At 38.0% G+C, this 21749-nt stretch overlaps 1 protein-coding gene across 1 annotated transcript; it reads left to right on the top strand.

The window, feature by feature from the left end:
• Positions 1-5141: 5141 nt before the first annotated feature.
• LOC131057339 (uncharacterized) lies at positions 5142-21002 on the top strand. Its single transcript, XM_057991477.2, has 2 exons — positions 5142-5414; positions 20469-21002. Exons 1-2 carry the CDS (start codon positions 5142-5144, stop codon positions 21000-21002), a joined length of 807 nt encoding a protein of 268 aa, XP_057847460.2.
• Positions 21003-21749: the final 747 nt, after the last annotated feature.

Raw genomic sequence — 21749 nt, 5'->3', positions numbered from 1 at the left:
AAGTTTCTCTTATCTTGGAAGTAGAAGAAGAGATAGATGAAAAAATTGATGAACAAATTGAGGAGCAGATTGAAATAGATTTACTTGCTTAAAGATTATAACAAGTTCGGATTGATCCTAGATAGATCATGCTAGATTGCATCAATTCCTTTTCACTTGAGAGACTTCAAATAATTCTAAGATCTACTCCTAAAGATCGAAGACATTGTGAGTTGAGGACTCCTCGCAGATCCAGACTTGGAAGGCAGGAGGCTTCACCGAGTTTAGATATAGCAGACAGAGAGATAGACTATTCAATCCAAGGGACGCGCTGAGAGAAGACAATACTTTTCCAGATCCTCCAGATCCAAATCAAGAGGAAGATCAATGGTTTCAACAAGAAGACCAAGAGATGGCCCAGAATCAAGGACCACCAACAAACGATGCTACCTAGTTGGTTATGAACCCGTCACTGCTCACTTTCAATGACATTCATGAGATGTCAAAGAATCCAAAGAATTTTTGTTCGAAGTACAATGCTAGTGACTCAAGTTGGATGGTAGAAGATCACATCAAGATGTTTGAAGATCATTTGAGAAATAGACCAATTTAGTATGGAGATGTTGCTTGTAGGCTCTTTTCCTATTCCTTGTGAGAAGAAGCGTATCATTGATTCATCCATTTACCTGTAGCATCCATCACCTCATGGGAGGAATTAAAGGAGACATTCATTGAAAAGTTTGGAATATAGATTTCCCCATCGGAGTTGCATAGATAGTTTGTTGAGTGCAAAAGACAAGATAATCAACCTATCAATTCATTCAACAACCGATTCCAAAAAGCTTATACAAGGTTGCAGACTCCTTTATCTTATTCCAGATGCTTGAGAGATATACTATCATGCTCTAGATCCACTTATAGCTATGTTTGTGCGAACTCATCCCTCTCCAGCAAATTTGAACGAAGCCTATGCAAAGGCGATAGAAGTTAGTAAAATATTACATTAGAATCTTAGTGGACCTTTGCTCAATTTGGTGTCGCCCGCAACCACAAATCAAATTTAGAATTTAAGCCAAGCTTTGGTACATCATACGCCCATAATGAATCAAGTTCCATAGCTGATGTATCCAGTTGCTTAGCCATCAAAGCAGTTGGTACTCCATCCTAGAGCACCCATTTCTCAAGCTTCGCAAATGCATCAAGTGTACCTGCAAAATGTTGTGACATCCACGAGGACATAGGAGGAGAAAGAAGAAATGAAAGAGTTAATAGACCAAGTAAAGAAATTATCTACGAAGGTTACTCATTTGAGGAACCGGAACAATCATCTCTATAGTATGCATAGAAATTATCAAGGTGGTAACAACAATCAAAGTTACCAAAGTAACAATCAGAATTATCAGAACAATAGTCAAAATAACCAATGATATCGTGGCAATAATCAGAACTATCAAAAGAGAACGTGGAATACTGCACCCAATAATGGAAATGTGTCGTCACCCCTAGACAATCCACCCGCTTCGGAAAGTCGACTGGTTGACAGAGTCTTCCTTGCGGAGGCTACCTTATCAAATTGGTGTAGATTACCCAACTCTAGTTGCATTGTCCCGAATTCAAGGTTGCTGCTGACATTTTCTAGCAGGAAGTGTGAAATAATGAAGCTTCAGAAAGCATTCCAACCATGGGATATGAAATTGTCCCCACTACAAGATATGACCTAGCATTAAGCATTGAGGATTTCAAGTTTCCTCCAGTTTATGAAGAAAGTTTAATGTGCGAACAAGGTGGAAGATTTCCTCTAGAATCGGCAAATGGACCTATGGTTCTGCCTAATTCTCAGTTTCCACCTGCTTCAGCCAATGGACCTATTGAAGATCCAAACTACTACTTCCCACCATTGAATAAGAGTATTTTAGTTGAAGGAACCAAAGAAGTGTTTCATCAATTGTCAGGAAACACTAGACCAAGAGTTTATCAGAGGAATCAAGAGCCTTTAACTACTTCCATTCCTCTAAACAATTTTTCTATGCCACCAAATCCAAGTGCTAGCAATACACCAAGCTATCCACAAGATTCACCTAGTTATAGACAAAAGAACATTCCCCCTCTAGGAGAGGAGTTGAAGTGGCTGAGTTTGTGTGTGTTAGAAGAATTCAAGAAAGTCAAGGTAAGCCTATCATTGTTTGAACTAATGAAGGTGCCTGATATTAGAGATACATTAATGAATAGACTAAATGAGAATACTATTGGGAGAGCATCAGCTCAAACTAGTTCCAACATTCAAAGAGGTTCAAATGTTCCTCAAGCGAGCATAAATGTGGTTCAAGATGAGCCAAATATTCAACAGTCATCAGAAGAGGCATATGTGGTTCAAGATTCATCTAATATGCCCAACAAAGAAGAGTTAGTAAAGATGGCAGAGGTGCCAAAGAAAGAAGATATGCTAGAAGGCAAAGCTTTTCTCACAAGAGATAATGTAAAAAGAGTTAAGGATTCACCAGTTATGACTGAAAATCCTACCAAGGGTGAAATCCTTCCTAAGAGTGAGATTGCTTCTGTCGAGAGCATGGTTAAAAAAGATGATGTTTCCAAAGCAAGTGTGATAAAAGAAGAGAGCTTGCAAGTCTATAGGGATAAGCTAGCAGTGAATTATCAAGATGAGCTAGCCCCATTCTTTCTTTCAGTAAGGATTTTTGGCAAGCTATTGCATAATTGTCTGGTAGATTTCAGAGCTTCAAGTAATGTAATGCCAAAGGCTATATGCGATAAATTCGGTCTCATTGCCATACATACTAGTAAAAGAGTTACACAATTGGATAAGATAGAGGTACCTATGATTGGAGAGTTAAACAATATTCATATGCAGTTAGTTGCGGGTCCAAGAGTCCATCACTTCATAGATATATCAGTTGTAGACATTCCAAATGGATATGGTATGCTCTTGAGTCGAGACTGGTCACGAAGACTGAATGGTTACTTTTCAATTGATTTCTCTCACATGTGGCTGCCATGGAGAGGTGTACCAAACCAGATCAAGATAGATAGTACCCCAAGATTAAGATTGATGATAACTAAATATGGGGAAAACAATGAAATTCTTTTCCTAGAAACAAATCTAGGAAATTATAGACCAAAAGTTGTAGAGGTTTTGATGCTTCAAAACCCAGTTGAAAAGATAGAATAAGATCATGAGATCGTGAATTCCACATAAGTTGTAGTAGAAAGTGATCATGATACAGATGAGGAAATTGATATGTTTGAAAGTTTTAGGGGATTTGTATTCAAGAATATCTAGTAGGGAGTTGAGTTAGGCAACCGTTCTCGCATTCAAAATCCATTGTTGCCTAATTGGTGCCAAATCCACGATACTGCTCATTCTGAATTCTCTTGCACAATGTTCAAGGTAGCTTTGAATCAAATACACAAGAGAATTCTTGAAATTCTAACACTTGATGAAATTAGAGAGGCCTCTCCTAGGCTTGATAAAGAAATTATAGATAAAATTAAAGAAGAAATACATGACAAAGATCAAGTTTGGACATTGAGGTTTGATTGTTCAAAGTCAAAGAAAGGATCAAGAGCCGGATTTGAATTAATAAGTCCCTCTGGGGAAACTTATTTGGCCTCCCATAGAATCCTTAGTTCATGGATTGTTGTTAGCCATTCAGAAGAAAGTGAAGATTTTACATGTTTTTGGAGATTTAAAGATTGTAGTAAGACAAGTGCGGAAGCAATATGTCTGCCATGACAAAAGATTGACAAAATACCACAATAGGATATGGGATCTCATCGAAAGCTTTGATGCTTTTAATATCAAGTCAATATATAGATCAGAGAATCAAGTGGCAAATGCGCTTGCATAGGCTGCTAGTTCCTTGGCACCCATCGCCATGGAAGGATTAAAGAAGTTTATAGTGGAGCTCACATCAATTCCATCTATACCAAATAATGTCACCAATTTCCAAGTTTTTGAAGATGATAAGAATATATTGGATTTTCTGACAAATACAGATATTTTCCTGAGATAGCTTATTGATGAAGAGGAAGCCGAAGAAGCAAAATATGATTCAGATGGTATCCTAGATTTGAAGACAAACTTCATTCCTAAGGGAATGATAGAGCTAGAAAGAATATTTGATAGAGATAAAATGAAGATTGAAAGATTTGCATGACTCAAGTGGAAGTGCCTGTGAAACGAGTGAATTTGGGAAATGACAAAGAAGTTAAGAATGTATTCATAGGGAAAACATGCACACCTAGTGAAAGGGAAGGCATATTAAAGAATATGAGAGATTTTTCTGATGTGATTGCATGGGGATACGATAATTTGAAGACATATGATACATCAATCATTACACATACTATTCCCTTTGAAGCCAGACAGTAAGTCATTTAGGTAGAGACAGAGGCTAGTGAACCCTTTGCTGGAACCCCTTATATATCAAGAAGTGAAGAAATTGCTATCAGTAAGGATTATCTTTCCTATGCAACACTCGACGTGGGTCGCCAATTTGGTCCCAGTTAGAAAGAAGAGTGGAGAGATAAGGCTTTGTGTTGATTTCATAAATTTGAATAAAGCATCAAAGAAAGATAACTACTCGCTTCCATCATTGGATGAGGTTTTACAGATTGTGAATGGATCGTAGATGATGTCCTTTTTGGATGGATATTTAGGATACAGTCAGGTGATGGTAGAATATGAAGATAGATTAAAGACAACCTTCACCACAAAGTGGGGTATGTTTTCATACAGAAGGATGCCATTTGGCATAATCAATGCTGGAGCCACATTCCAAAGAGCTATGGGCATTGCATTTCAAGATTTGATTGGAAAATGCATCATTATTTACATGGAAGACATTATAATTTTCTCAAGGAAAAGACAAGATCACATTGAAGATTTGAGAAAGGTATTTCAAAGATGTAGAAAGTATGGGATATCCCTTAATCCCAAGAAATGCATATTCGGGGTTAGTGAAGGTAAATTGTTAGGTCATATTATCTCGGAGAAAGGAATTTCCATTGATCCAGAAAGAGTTGAGGCTATATCTAAGATAAGCCTCCTGAACAGTAAGAAAGAACCGAAGTCCTTCTTTGGGAAGATTAATTTTGTGAGGAAATTTATCTCTAGATTTGCTGAGATAATATGACCACTGAATGAAATGGTGAAGAAAGATGATAAGATGGATTGGACGACAGAAGAAAAGAAAGCATTTGAAGAAATCAAGTCCACCATCGTTGAGGATCCTATTTTGGTTAGTTCTGATTATACAAGACCTTTTTATGTGTATTCATTCTCCTTAGAACATACTTGTGCTGCAGTCCTTACACAGAAGAGTGAAGATAAATATGAACATCCCATAGCATTTATGAGTGCACCGTTGAAAGATGCGGAGTTGAGATATCCGAACATAGAGAAACAAGCTTATGCTTTGGTGAAAGCAATAAAGAAATTCAGACATTACATTTTGAGGACAAAAGTTCATGCCATTGTCCCAGATGCAACAGTTAAGACACTCCTTATGCAGAATGAATTAGGAGAAAGAAGAGGAAAGTGGGTTGCCACTATCCAGGAGTATGACATTGAGATCCAACCAATGAGACTTGGTCGAGGTCAAGCTTTAGCACATAATCTAGCAGTTGATGGACCCAGATTAGTCCAACAAGTCTATGCAATTGAGGATGTCACTCCAGATGAATAGTATAAAGATATTGTTTTCTATTTATTGAACCATAGATGCCCCGCACATATGGGCCCTGCTCAGAAGAGAGCATTAAAATTGAAGTGTCAACATTTTATGTTACAAGGCTCGGTTTTATACCGAAGAAATCATGAAGGAATATATTTGAGATGTGTTGGAAAGAATGAAGCTAAACAAATTATGGAGCATTTTCACAATAGATTTGGGACGGGCCATGGTGCAAGCTTGGATACTGGGCACCAAATTTTGAGAGCAAGCTATTACTGGCCTACCTTGTTTCGAGATACTCATGAACATGTGATGACCTGTCACACATGCTAGGTTGCTACCATTCGAGAGAAGAATCCAGCCATGCTGCAGCAGCCCATGATCGAGTCCAGACCTTTCGTGATGTGGGGTATCAACTTCATTGGTATGATCAATCCACCTTCCTCTACGCAACACATGTACATTCTAACCATGACTGATTATTGTACTTGGTGGTCAGAAGCTCAAGCTTTGAAGTTATGTACAAATGATGTCGTGATTAAATTTTTAGAGGAGAACATCATTACCAGGTTTGGTTGTCCACATGCTATTGTTTGTGATAATGGTTCTGCCTTTACATCATTAAAATTTTCAAATTGGGCTTTTGAATATGGTATAACCCTTAAGTTTTCATCAAATTATTATCCTCAGGGTAATGGGTTAGCTGAATCAATGAATAAGAATTTGCTGAGTGTGATTAAGAAATTGTTAGAGAAAAATCCGAAAGATTGGCACACACAATTGAGATTCGCCCTTTGGGCAGATAGAATGAGAGTTAAGAATTCATTGGGGATATCCCCATATTTTCTGGTATATGGCCAAGAGCCTGTCTTCCCTGTACAACTGAGAATTCCTACATTGAGATTCATACAATATTATATGGACGGCAAAGATAGAGTGCAAATGAGACTGACACAACTGATGAGCTTAGAAGAAAAAAGGGATAAAGCATTGGAGAATTTTGCCAAACATCAGGGCATATCAAGAGATGGTTTGACAGACAAGCATGGGTAAAAGTCTTAAGGATTTCTGGCCTAGTGCTATATTGGGATAAAGCCCATGAAAGAAGGGGAGATCATGAAAAATTTGATAAACTATGGAAAGGCCCCTATCGGATTGCTAAGATACTGGGAGAGAATGCATTCAAGCTGAGAACCTTAACTAGTGAGGATGTTTCATTTCCCGTCAAAGGATAATTCCTCAAGTATTACTTCCAACCTTAGGTTTCTTTTGAAGCATACCCCTTGTATCATAGTTAGAATAGGTCTGCTTTGGTTTTCCTTAGTTTAGTTTTGCTTCCGGTTCTGCTTTAGGTTTTAGTTTGGCTTTGCTTAGGTGCTGGTTTTGAGGGATATCCACTTGTGATGTGGGAGTTGTTGTCAAGACACACTCTACGTGTCACCAAGTTTTGTTTAGTCCATTTCTTGAGCGATACCTCATGAAGTTCTTTGAATTAGAAATTGTTTTTGTATAGTGTATCATAGGTTGAATCTGTATTTGACAAGATTGGAAAACTTTTATTGTGTTTTGATGCTAAAATCATTTGATTATTATATTTTACACATATTAATTTTATCTGAGTTATTATAAATTCTCAGGTGAAGCTGTGACTAGTGAAAAATCTATATATCCTGCTTCAGTGCCATTATAATTCTCGAACCCAAGTAAGTTTATTACTTATGAGCCAAATGAATTGGTGGAATTTGAAAGTATGCAAAAAGTGAAATATCAAAAGAAAAAGAAAAGAAATGCAAAGTGTAGCATCCTAAAATTGCGACACTTGCAATTTCGACTGCATTTGGGTCTTCACGATGGCGACGCAACACTGAACCTAAATGGAGACCCCGAAACTTGTTCATGACACCAAAAACTGCATTTTTCAGCACCCTGGCCTGATCCTCCTTGCACCTTGCTGTCCCTGGAGGAGGGACCATGGCACCCAACGCCCTGGTCCTTAAGGAGGAGGGTGCCTAGCACCCTGGTACCCTAGGACCATGGCGCCCAGCGCCCTGGTCCTTGGCCCTATTTTGGGCCCGGTCTCTTATGGGGCTTCGGGTCTTTTAGTTTGCAAATTGGAAAATAATGTTTCCTGGTCGGCCTAAGGTCAGAAAAATCAGTCTATCAACCCTAATTGGCAAATATATAAACTACATTTCCTGTCCCATTTTGAGAAGGAAGGACATATGTGTACAAAAGGCGAAAACGATATTCAAGCATTCAAGCATTCCTTCAAGCAATTGATCATTCTAAGTCTCCATTCAAGGCTAAGTGTTGCATTCAAGACAAGGATTCAACCATTGAAGAGGAGATCACATACCACATACAACATACAACATACAACAACATTTACACCTTCGCATGTAAGAATACAAACATTCTTACAACAAGGTATCAGTACTTGTTTACATTATAAACATTTACATTTACAGCATTCTCATTTCTTGGTTAATTCCAAAACTGGGGTTTGACCTAAAGGCAAACCCCTAATCCCTAACCCCCCAATCGTCCTCTCTTTTCTATGTGTAGGTTGCAGGTACGCGGCTGTAATTGGAGATCTGGAATCCTTGTGCAGAGACGAACAGATCCCCCTTCATTTCGTGGATTTTTCGGAGGACCGTGTGCACGCCGAGCACCATCGTCCCATCAACTTTCACCTGAATTTGTAGAACAGCATCATCTCGATATTTTACTACTAATTCCAGGTCTGCAGCTTCATCCTATATTCCTATCTCCGTTTATAAGCAAATCTTTCTGGCTCCTACATACATTCCTAGTTCAATCTTCTATCTACATTCTTTACAAAAGAGGGTATCCTTGATGTCTCAACCCTTGAAACTCATTTAGAATCCAATCTTGCATTGTGTGGGATTGGATCTTGTGGGTTTCAACCCCTCTTTTGAATGTAAAGTCCCTCCTAAGTGAAAACCATCAATCCTAGTGACCCCCTTTCTCCTTGGAGTGGGGGAGAACACCTAGGGTTTGATTTTCCGCTTTACATTTTGGTGAACCCGACGTGAACATCCTTTCTGATTATTCATGGTTAGATCTGAAAATTGGATGCCTTGATTACATTTCCATGTTTGATCTTTTGCAAATTTTAGAGGTTAATTGCACAAAACCCTAAAATTTTCTTTTTAGTAATTGAGCTTGTGAAATGTTTAATTGTTAATGCTTGTTTCAGATCTACCCTTCTACTGCAAATTGTCAAATCATATATGTGCTTTATTTTTGAAAATTAAGTGGTTAAGTGTCAAAACCCTAATTTTTAAAACCCTCTTGATTCAGCCTTTGACTGATGATTTCACTGATCAAAACATTTTCAAATCGGCTATAACTTTGGATTCTGCAACAAAATCATAATATCTTTCATCCCTGAAAATTTGGAAAAAAGTTGCGAGGACCGTGTGCATCCTGAGCGCCATTATCCCCGACATTTTTTCTGAAATTTCGGGAGCTAGATCTTACTGTATTTTTCTGCTAAAATCCAGAATTTTGGTTGATTTCATCAATTCTAACACTTTCAAAATTAAAGTCAAAGTTGGTCTAGTGATTGCTTGGATTAAGGCTTCTAATCATTCAAAAATAGTTGAAATTGAAATTCATGTCAAAATTGTGCTTCTTACTGTCCTAAATCTGAAAAGTGTGTTGGCATTGATTCAAAATTTCAGTGCTTTATTCAAATTTTTGCAATTTGTGACTTTTGAAATTAAATGTTTAATTACAACAACCTTGATTTCCAATTTCAAAATTGAATTTTGCATGAAATTGAGTCAATTTTTAATTTTCAAAACCAACATTACTTTTGGTATTCCCTCTAAAATCATAAAATTCAAAATTTCAGTTTCCCTCTCTTTTTCAAAATTCAAATTTTGCATTTTTCGACAATCTTGGTAGGGTTCAATTTTGAGATTGCAACTTTAATTTGGCCTATCTACAGATCGTAAAATCACTCAATTTTTTCAAGTTAGCTGTAAAATCATCATAACTTTCATCCCTGAAAATTTTGAAAAAAGTTGCGAGGACCGTGTGCACTCCGTTCGCCACGGTCCCGGACATTTTTTCTGAAATTTCGGGAGATTGTCCTGATTTCATTTAACAGCTTAAATCTAGGAGATTGGCTGATTTTACTGAAATTTGCTACCTCTAAAATTCAACTTTTTCTCTCTCCCTAGTGCATGAGTTTTACAACAATAAGACCTACTTACATTATTCCCATTAGACAAAGCCTTAGAATTAAGTCTTTCCAAGGTTTAATTACTGAGGAGATGGAACCTAATTTGAATGGCCTTTTTAACGAGGACACGGGTAATTCCTCTAATCCTCCTAATGATGAAGAAGCTCTCCATGAGGTTTCTGAAGAACAACTTTCGAAATTGGATAACCAATTTGATGATTTTCGACAATGGATGTCTCAAGAATACCCCGATAGTGAAGCTCTTCCTTTAATTGAGGGTCTAAAACGTATGCTTCAAAGTGATAAGAATGGAATTGATATTTTGCATGGTATTGCACACATTGTGGATTTGAATATGATGCCTATGAAGAGTTGTACTGAAACTTTGGGTTATACACAACCTCCTACTCAAGTCAATCATTCTATTCCTTTGACGACTTCTATTGCTAGTATACCTACTTTTACATCAAACATAATGACTACTTCAATACAAGATATTCTGCCTATGATCACTAGTCATGGGGGCAATCCCTCTTCTTCAATTAACCCTCTTCCTTCATTCAATCCGACTTCTTCATTCATTCCTTCAATGAGTGTTCCTATTATATCTCCGCAAATGAACCTGGCGCAAGGGGGCAATTCATTTAACCATTCCATTCCTCCTTGTAGTGTTCCTCCTTTCCAATCATCTCCTATGACTAACTATCATAGTGTCCCACCACCTTACTCTCTACCTTCTTTCAATAACCTAACACCTCCATCACAATCTAACTCTTCGACTGAAGCGACAATTAACAATCTTGCACAAACTGTCTCTTCTTTACAGCAACAAATTGCCTCTATGAATCAATCTAAGTTTAGTGTGCCCATATTTGATGTTGCGAGCCCACTTTCTCTTGACATTGTTCGAGCTATTCCCCCTAAACATGTTGAAATTCCGCATTTGGAGCTTTATAATGGTAAGGGTGATCCTCTAACACATGTTAAGACTTTTCAAACAATATGTACTGATTTTGCTTATGACCAAAGGTTGCTTGCAAAACTGTTTACTAGAACATTAAGAGACAAAGCCCTACAATGGTATTTCTCATTGCCTTCCTATTCTATTACATCTTTCGAACAACTTGCAAATGCTTTCATTCAACAATTTCAAAACAACATAAGTCCTAAAGTTACTTTGATTGATTTAATGCATTGTAAACAAGGTGTTAAAGAAAAAGTGACTGATTTCATTGGTAGATATAAGCATTTGTATGCTCAAATTTCTTTTCCAGTGCCTGACAATGATATTCAAAGAATCTTTATTTCTAATTTACAAAAATACATTAGAGAAAAACTTCTGTTTTCTGAGTTTACTTCTTTCCAACAGTTGTGTGCAACTCTTCACAATTATCAACTGACTGTGAGTCAAATGGAACAAGCAAATCCTATGACTCCGAGTGATAAGGGTGATAGTAGTCAACAACCATTTGGGAAGTTTAAACCAAATAGAGAGTCCATTAAATTCAATGAAAACATCATCAACAACAATGTGAATGTAGCATCAGGTGTGCCTCCTATTTCTAAGTTTTTCAAGAAAGAAAGAAAGTTTACGCCTTTGAATGAATCATTGCATAGTATTATGAATAAGTTATTGGAACAAAATGTGCTTACTCTTCCTCCTATAAGGCAAATAGATCCTACAAAGATTAATTCACCCTATTTTGATAACAAATCTTTTTGTCAATTTCATCGTCAACCTGGGCATGATACTGAAAAATGTTTTGCTTTAAAGGGTAAAATTCAAGATTTGATTGATAATAATACTATCTCTGTTTCTGGTGTGAATGATAAAGGCAATACATCTGTAGCTCCTCCTAACCAAAATCTTAAGATTTCTACTGATCCATCACCTTCTCATACCTCTAATGCGATTGATACTAATGATTCCTCTATCTCACCTGATGATCTTGTGTCTATGACTCCGAATGTGATTAACTTTGTAGAGCAGCAGAAAATCCCTAAAGAACCTTCCATCACCTTTGATTCCAGTGAAACTATCAGGGCACTTGATGGTCCTTTATATATAGTTGCAAGAGTCAAGAATACACCTTGCCATGGAGTGCTTATTGATCCTTCTTGTATGGTTAATGTCATTACTGAAGAATTTCTTTTTACTTTGCAATTGAATCAAGTGATCTATGATGAAACAAATGTGGTTGTGAAATTATTTGATGCATTCTCTTCTCCTGCAATTGGTTCTATTACATTACCTATTGAGGTCCATAACAAATCCCTTGATGTGAACTTTGCTATTATTCCATCGTCTGAATAATTTCGTGTGAAGCTAGGCTATCCTTGGCTATCTTCCATGAAAGCTATTGCTTCTCCTATTCACAAGTGTTTGAAATTTCCCCATAATGGTGAAGTTGTTACTGTCAATCATAGTCTCTTTAAACTAGCTGAAAGAACTTCTAGTGTTCCTATTGATTATTTTTGGCCTAAACAATTCCAATCTCTTCCTCCGCGAGGTGATCATCTTTTCAAATCTTATCAAAAGTGGAAAAAAGATATGATCTTATTTCTAAGTGAACCTAGAACACCCAAACTTGATATTCCTATCATTCTTGAGAAGGAAGTTCTTCCTTTGAAAGATAAAACTAATGTCTTTCCTCAAGAAGATTCCCAACCCATCCCTATGGATGTGACTATGTCTATCCCTAATAAACCTTCTAAAAGTAGACCTATACCTCCTCGTCATGATGGACTTGGTCTCCTTCCTAAACCAAATATTCTTCCTTTATATGGAGCAGTTCCTCCTCCTTCTTTTTATAGAGAGAAGAGACCTTCTTCTTCTCCTATTATCCAACCTAAGAGACCACAACCTAAACACCCAAGTGATAAGGATGAGAACATTCCTCCTCCTCAATCTTCTCAACTTCCTACTAAGACTAGATGAAATCGTTCTGCACGTGAATGCCGACGAAAGCGTCGTCTCAGAGCTCAGGCAGCTGCTTCTCAAACTTTGCAATCCCCAAAAACACTTTCATCTAGCATTGTTCCATTTTCTCCTCAACCAGAAATTGAGCTAAAATCTCCTAAACATAAGATGCATGATGGTATTGATCCTGTGCGAGTTAAAGATCCTATTTTTATAAATCTTGATGATGATATAGATGAAAATGTTACTTCTTTTCATTCTGATAGTGAATATGAATCTGTTGATGTTGATAACCATTTATCTAACGAATTTTCTAAAGCACTTATCCTAGCTCCTAGACAAGAACAACGTGGCTTGGAACATGAACATAGCCCTTGTTTGGATCTTGTGATAGCTCCATCTGCTGTGTCGGATGTTCCTCCTCTAGCATGTTCCCTACCTTCCCGAAACATTGATCAGCAAGATCGGGGGGTAGATGACGTGCTAGACTAGTTTCATTAGCATAGCAGACTCTTTCCTCCTCTCTTTTGTTACTTCTTCTATGTGTTATTCTCATTCTTCTATTTTGTTGTCCTTAGTGTTGTCTACTTGAGGACGATGCAAAGCATTGAGATCTCTTTTGGTCTCTCTCATGTTGACTCAAAAGACACATGTGTTCCCTTATTCTAGGTGACCTTCCTTGGTTGGGGAATGAAGAACAATTATGCATACATACATATGATATACATGAATAATCATACAGCATACTGACCCTAAGGAAAGCGAAGTCACCTTGTGCTTTGTGTTTTGTGTCTATTATCCTTGGGCTTATCTCACACTTGGGGGCTAAATCCTTGTGATAACGTGCTCCTTTTCCTTCTCATTTCCTATATGTATCACTACCTTAAAGCAATCACCCCCGATGAGGCATGTGCGATCGCTTTAATGTAGGGGGGCATACACCTTGTTCATATCTCTTCAAGATACTTGAAAATTTCTTGACAAATTTAGTTTTGCCTTGAAAATTTTTGATATCTTTCTTGCATGACTCATAGTGAGGGAACCTTACTACTGACAGTCATGGTTCTCCCTCGTGATCTTCCCTTTTACTTTTTCAATTGAAGTCGTAAGATCCTTAGTCCACTGGGGGCTTGGTATATCTTGCCTTCTTGACGTGGTGAAAGTCTTTCAATGTTGTTTCCTTGTACTTTACCAGAAGTATGGGCGTACACTTATACTCCCGCTAAAGTGGGGGCTAAATGTAGCGTCCTAAAATTGTGACACTTGCAATTTTGACTGCATTTGGGTCTTCACGATGGTGACGCAACACTGAACCTGAATGGAGACCTCGAAACTTGTTCATGACACCAAAAACTGCATTTTTCAGCACCCTGGCCTGATCCTCCTTGCACCCTGCTGTCCTTGGAGGTGGGACCATGGCGCCCAGTGCCCTAGTCCTTCAAGACTAGGGTGCCCAGCGCCTTGGTCCCCCAAGACCATGGCGCCCAGCGCCCTGGTCCCTGGCCCTATTTTGGGCCCCGGTCTCTTATGGGGCTTCGGGTCTTTTAGTTTGCAAATTGGAAAATAATGTTTCCTGGTCAGCCTAAGGTCGGAAAAATCAGTCTATCAACCCTAATTGGCAAATATATAAACTACATTTCCTCTCCCATTTTGGGAAGGAAGGACATATGTGTACAAAAGGCGGAAACGATATTCAAGCATTCAAGCATTCAAGCATTCCTTCAAGCAATTGGTCATTCTAAGTCTCCATTCAAGGCTAAGTGTTGCATTCAAGACAAGGATTCAACCATTGAAGAGGAGATCACATACCACATACAACATACAACATATAACAACATTTACACCTTCACATGTAAGAATACAAACATTCTTACAACAAGGTATCAGTACTTGTTTACATTACAAACATTTACATTTACAGCATTCTCATTTCTTGTTTAATTCCAAAACCGAGGTTTGACCTAAAGGCAAACCCCTAATCCCTAACCCCCCAATTGTCCTCTCTTTTCTGTGTGTAGGTTACAAGTACGCAGCTATAATTGAAGATCTGGAATCCTTGTACAGAGACGAACAGATCCCCCTTCATTTTGCGGATTTTTCGGAGGACCATGTGCACGCCGGGCGCCATCGTCCTGTCAACTTTCACCCGAATTTGTAGAACAACATCATCTCGACATTTTACTGCTAATTCCAGGTCCGCAGCTTCATCCTATATTCCTATCTCCGTTTATAAGCGAATCTTTCTTGCTCCTAAATACATTCCTAGTTCAATCTTCTATCTACATTCTTTACAAAAGAGGGTATCCTTGATGTCTCAACCCTTGAAACTCATTTAGAATCCAATCTTGCATTGTGTGGGATTGGATCTTGTGGGTTTCAACCCCTCTTTTGAATGTAAAGTCCCTCCTAAGTGAAAACCATCAATCCTAGTGACCCCCTTTCTCCTTGGAGTGGGGGAGAACACCTAGGGTTCGATTTTCCGCTTTACGCAAAGAAATGAAATATCTAAACTGGCTAGTGGGAATATGCGAGTAACTCCACCAAGGCTATAGATGCCTAGGCAGCAGTGCAGCAATATTCATGAGGTTATAATTGGCCGCTTGCAAAGTATGGACATCTTACGTAGCTAGTCTCACTGGATCCTTTGACTTTACAATATTCTTGTGCAGGTTATGAATGCAATTGCACACACCTGGATAATCAATGACTAAGTAACTTGATACAATTCTTGGATTCCATCTTTTCAAATATGTTTTCTGACCTTTTGCTATGTTATGCAAGGATTAATTGAAGATTCTAAGTGTCAGATTGAGCTTTGTTCTTGAAATGTTCTGGAACATTTCCTCAGTGGAGTCACTGGATGTTGTGACCTTTTCACACATCGCCCCATTGCTAACAGGGACCCCCTCTTTGTTGGTTTTTTCCATTGTTAGGTTAGGTTTTTGGCTACTTAGTGGGCAATTTTGCATTTTCCGTGCCCGAGTCTCGGAGTTTTGATCATGCCTAGTGTCATCTAGGGTTTTTTAAGTTATAGGATCACATTGCAAATGTTGATATTTTAATGATCCTAAGTCTTGTCTAAGTGTAGACCTATGGAGTGTTAACGTGTATTTAAACACGCGCATAAGTGATTTTAAAGTCCAAGGTATTCACAGACCTTTTGTAGTTGTTTTCTCGCTCCCAAGGCATTATTTAAATTGATTTCACACTTTATTCCAATATTTTCCTAGCGTTTTGCTCATATTTTTGGAAAATTTGCCTAAGTCTAGTCTAAATTTAATGTTTCTAAGTGATTTTGAGTGGTTAAAATGATAAAATCCTAAGGGAAATTCATATTTGAAGGGTTAAAGGGTCAAATTCCATGCTAGAAGTACTTTTCCTATCACGTTCTAGACTACCCAACCCATTCCCCCACTCAAAATCTATACTACACATGGGTTTCCCCTGAAATCCATATTGGCTACTATTTTCCCCCACTGTTTATCCATACCCAAATCGATTTTCCTCTTGGAGTGCTAAAATTTGGCTAAGTGTCAGGATTTATCCAGACTGCCATCGATTTTTCACCAGGAGTGTGGCCTAGAGTGTAGACTGAAGTGCAGACAACGTTGAGGATAATTCCATGCTTGGGTCAATTTTCCACTAGGATTTTTGTGACAACTAAGTGCGGTCTTTTGTCTGGATTTTCATCCAGACAGAGGTCGATTTTTCCCTGAGAGCATTTTGTGTAGATTTTTGTGCGGATTTTCATCCAGACAAAGGTCGAATTTCCCCTGAGAGCATTTTGTAAGCATTTTTGTCCAGATTTTCATCCACACAGAGATCAATTTTTCACTGGGAGTATTTTGAAGAGTTTTGAGTCTGGATTTTCATCGAGACTAAGGTCAAAATTCCACCAGGGAGGATTTTTCCAAGTTAAGTGAGTTTGGAGTGTGGATTTTTCAATCTAGACAACCATCAATTTTCTCGTGGGGAGTTTTGTGTGCATTTTTGATGAATTTATGCATGGATTTTTATCCAAGCTAGGATCGATTTTCCCTTATGGGGAATTTTTGACAATTTTAATGATTTTTGAAGGGATTTTTTCTATCCCAACACAAGTCGATTTTCCCCTGGAGGCTTAATTTTGACTTAGATTGAAATATTTTAATAAATAAGCCCCATTTAATTGCTTTTAAATAATGATTAATGATTATTTAAAATTTTAAAAGAAAAAATTTAATAACTTGCAATAATCATTTAATAATTTGAACCTTCTAGAAATAAGTTAGGTTTTTACCAAGCAAGTATATATACAGGTGTTTTATCCCACATAGCTTGTGTAGTGAAAGTGAGAGGTGAAAGCAAGTATAAGAGAGGAGCCTTAGCATTATTTTATTATTATTTCTGCCAGGTGTCTCCATGAATGGAGATTTTTCTCCAAGTTGGGTGAATTTTAGCAAATGATTGAAGTGAAGTGTTGGGTTGAGGATTCTTTCCTACTCTATTTTTTCTAGCTTGCTGATCTATTCCCCTTTGCTGACATTAAAGACCAGTTCTAGAATTTTAATTTTTGCTAAGTTTGGCGTTTTTTTAAATTTGGCATTTTTTGGTGACAGTTGGCGATTTTATGTTTGGAGACTTGGGCGATATTTTCCTCCATTATTTGCTTGTTGTCCAAACCTCCATTGTTGTAGATCAAGGCTGCCATTAATAACATTTTTCAGAATTTCACATTGGCACCATAGCTAGAAAAATTCGATTTTGCTAAGGAAGGCGATTTGTTGTGTTTGGGGTATGCATTCCCAACTTGGGTGATTTTCCAGATTGTTGCCATCCTTGCCACTGCAGATCTAATCTACCATTTACAACATTTTTCAGAATTCCATTTTGGCGCTATAGTTGGGAAAATTTTGATCTTAGTTTGGGAGTAATTTGGTGCCACATTTTGGTGATTTTTATTCATGCTTGGTGGCTGCTATCATCTCCAGCCTACTGATTCTCTTCAGATCTGAGGTTTGCTTTAGATTTTGACCTCCATTAATGGCTGCCATTAATTTTCAGACTTAAGTTTTTATTGCCCAGCCAATTCCAACTTAGGGGATTTGCATTTGGAGGTATTTTGTGGATTTTTCTATGCATTTTCAGAACCATCTTATCATTGTTGCAGATCTGAAAACTCCATTGTTAGGCAGTAGTCTTCAGAAATTTTCATTTCCAGTCACCTAACCATTTTGGCAATTTTGCTTGGAGCTTATTCCTTAGCCATTTTTCATCATTTTTGGGGATTTTTAACTACTTTGCAAAGTGATGGTAAGTCTGAAGTATTCAATTTTCAGACTTGTCCTCAGAAATAATTTTTTTACCAGCCACACTTACATTCCTGAATATGATTATTTTCATCATTAAAACTAATTTTTATCAAGTTTATGCACATTTTGAAGATTGCAACATGTTTTTAAAGTATGATTTTCAGGTTATCTTCACAATTGTTGACCTCCATTGTTGACTGCAAAAGGTGTCTTCAGACATACATTGTGTGAAAACACAACCTTTCACACATTTCCTTAGTCATTATTTGTCCGATATACTCTTTTGCATTTTAACTTGCATATTTTCTAAGCATAAGGAGGTATTTATGAATTTTATGGAAGGCTTCCATGCCTTAGTGTTGTCACACTTTCAACTTAATTGTTAAAATTTACCAAGTGTATGGATTATTTTCCTCACTCCATGCTTTAATAAGCTAAAATCTTTAGAAAGTCGGGAATTTTATTACAAACATTATTTTTCTAAGTCTAACTTCGAGCTTTGTACAGGTGCGATGTCAAAGTCTAAATATAAGGAAAGGAAAGAACTATTGAAGATGCTGGAGACTAGATTTTTTCCAGAACTTAAGATTTCATCTAGATGGAAAGAGATCACTGATACAAACATGCATTTCCTAGACTTCAACCAGATGCAGTGTCGGATGTTCAGAGTCAGAGATCAAGTTCCTTCCCCAGCCTATGCGAATATTATGAAGAGTAGCATTTTCCATGTTGCTGGATTTCCACAGTCCATACAGTGCAGTGAGCTTATCCTAGAATGTGCACGATGTTACTATCCACTCACAAGAATGATTAAGACTCCTAAGGGCATTGTCATTGTCTACCTTGCTGAGGATGCTATTGCAGAGGTGTTCAAAATTCCATGCAGAATAGACATGAAGGATGTGACCAAGGAGGATTATGCAGAAAGACACGCGAAGAAGATGGGTGTATGCAAGAATTTAATTAACAAAGAGTGGATGATTGAGCCTATGTCTCATCATTCCAAGGCTCCCAAGACACTCATGTGCATATATTTCAAGGAGGAATATAGTAATTTTATTTTCCTACTCAATAGAGTGATGGGGATGTCACAGGGAGCAATATTTGATGAATGAATGTTCTACTTCATCCAGGATTGTCTTAGACGAACACTAGTAAATTGGTCCAAGATTATAAGTGACAACCTAGATTTTCAGCTGAGGAATGTAGAATGGTCCAAGTCATTCACCATGACTTCTTACCTGGTATACTTGCTTGCATGGTTTGTTTCATACAGAGGATTAATATGCAAAGGTGAAGTTGGGAATGGGCAAGGATAGTTCAAGAGTCATGAGTGCCATCCCTAGCTAAGCATGTATAGAATTGAATATTATAAGAGAGTGAATGATGCATTCACTATGTACATCACACGGATGCTGCAAGGCAGAATCCACAGAAAATTGTCCAATGAGGGAACGGAGTTAATAGAAAAATATGGATCATGGTATATATAGTTCCCCACTTTCACATACCTCAGGATTCATGGGTTTCAATCTGAACACTACAGACTTCCTAGGTATCCAACCGACAAAATGATATTGTTGGAAGTGGTGAGGCAACTTCTAGAGTTCAATGTTATCCAAAGAGAGAAGCACAGGACAGGAGTGACATTCCCTATTTTAGTTGGGAAGACATCAAAGGTTTTCCATTCCGCCATAGCCGCCGGCACTATGAGTGAGGAGCTTTCATTCTATCGATTTGCTACATATAAGAAGAGAGAAAGATTTGATCCAGACAAGAAGGTCAGAAGGATCAGGGGAGAGAAGTTCACTCACAAAATTCACATAGAGTATTATTGGGCTAACCTGATGGACGAGCAAGCAGTGAAGAGAAGAATGTGGTCCATAATGTTAGCAGATTTCATGATGAAGTGTGGACTTTTCCTCATTGTTGATCGAGTATTAGATGATAGAGATCATACACACCCACATTATGAGAATGAAATGAAGAAGACAATCCCATTGCCAAATTGGTCAGAGTCAGAGGAGATTGACCTGAATATATTGATGAGAGAGGTCTTGAATTTCTCCCGTGCATGGGTGGATATACAGATGAACAAATTAGTTGACATTGGTGTTCCCTTCACTTATGAAAGGATGAATCCGGAAGAGTCTACTTCGGAGGATGATCAGAGGACTATTACTGATGTCAAGATTCATGCAAACGAAGAGAGTCAAGCTCCCAAGAGAAGGAAGAACACATCAGGAGAAGTCAATGCCAGAGGAAAGAAGATTGAGGAGGTGAAGAAGAAACAAAAGATTATCATTCCTCCACTTATCATTCCTTCACCCACTCTCCATGTCTCATCAATCGAAGTGGTTGAAGTAACATAACAGAGCAAGGAGACTCAACAGTGTTCCAACACAGTGATACTACTAGAGAATACTCAGCAATTTCATGCCACAACAACATCTGCACCTTCTGATTTGAATAATGATCAGCCGGAATCCCCTACTGTCCTTTTGGAAGTTAGTTTGGGAAATGAGGCATATGATTGGACCAAGAATAGTCTTGATGATAATGATGATGTTATCTTAGCATTGAAGGAGCTTGATCAAGAAATATATCTCGATGATGGTATGGAGATGGCCGCTATTCCTGAATGGCTAATGAGAAGTATGCAGAAAATTAAACAAATGATAGAGGTACAACCTATTGATGATATTCATGACTACCTGGCTAGGAGTGATAAGGAGAAGGAGCCCAAAAGAGCAGAGATTTTGTCGCACATAGCTAGAAACGAGACAGGAATACGGATTGCGCAGATTGCTATTCCTATTGCAGGTGTGACATCGAACATTGCTACTCCTATGGATTTCCAAATCACTTCAGTTTCCCTTGGTCATACATCTAGAAAGCAGGAATTTTAGGAGATTGGTGAAAACCTCCAAGCAATCGATGTGAGGTTAGGCAGAGAGGTTGCGGAGAAAGAAAGGTATAGAGAAGAGAATATTAGACTTAAAGAGTATATTGCAGGGACTAGGTGTGGAAATCCCACCCTTATTTCCCCTATTACAGTTGACCATGGAATACATTCACAGTGTGAGGTAGAGAGAGGTACACACTCGGACCTATGGAAAAGTGGATTGAGAGAACAAGAAAGCATGAAGATGATTTCCTCACTCAGTTTGTCCATGCATATGATAGGACAACAGGGCTTGTATTCAGAATCTTGTATTTGGAGGGAGTTTGGGAAGAATTTCGACCTATCCAAGAGAAGACTATTCCACGCCTCCAGGATTTGAAGAGGATTCCTAGTTCCACCTTGGTCAGCAAGAACATTGTGCACAGTGGAGACAGATATGATTTCCATGTCTAGTATTGTTTACTAGCCATGAAGAAATCAACTTATGAGAACGCCCAGTCGAGTTGTATGGAAATGGAAGGATTAATTCAGGACATTCAGATGAAGATCCTTGTCTCGATTGAGGAATTATTGGGTGTTGATGTTAGTGATGCTAGTGGTTTTACACTTAGCCGAATTAAGAGACAAGTTGAAAGTTATGTATTTTTGCCAGTTGGACTCTTTGAAGAAGAGTCAGATAGATGACTTGGTCTCTTTGTTGATTTATGTTCATAGTTCGCAGAAGTTCATGCCAGAATGGGATAACACTTTG

This window comes from Cryptomeria japonica, chromosome 7, assembly GCF_030272615.1.
Source record: "Cryptomeria japonica chromosome 7, Sugi_1.0, whole genome shotgun sequence".
NCBI lineage: Eukaryota > Viridiplantae > Streptophyta > Pinopsida > Cupressales > Cupressaceae > Cryptomeria > Cryptomeria japonica.
This window is presented reverse-complemented; position numbering and strand designations above follow the sequence as displayed.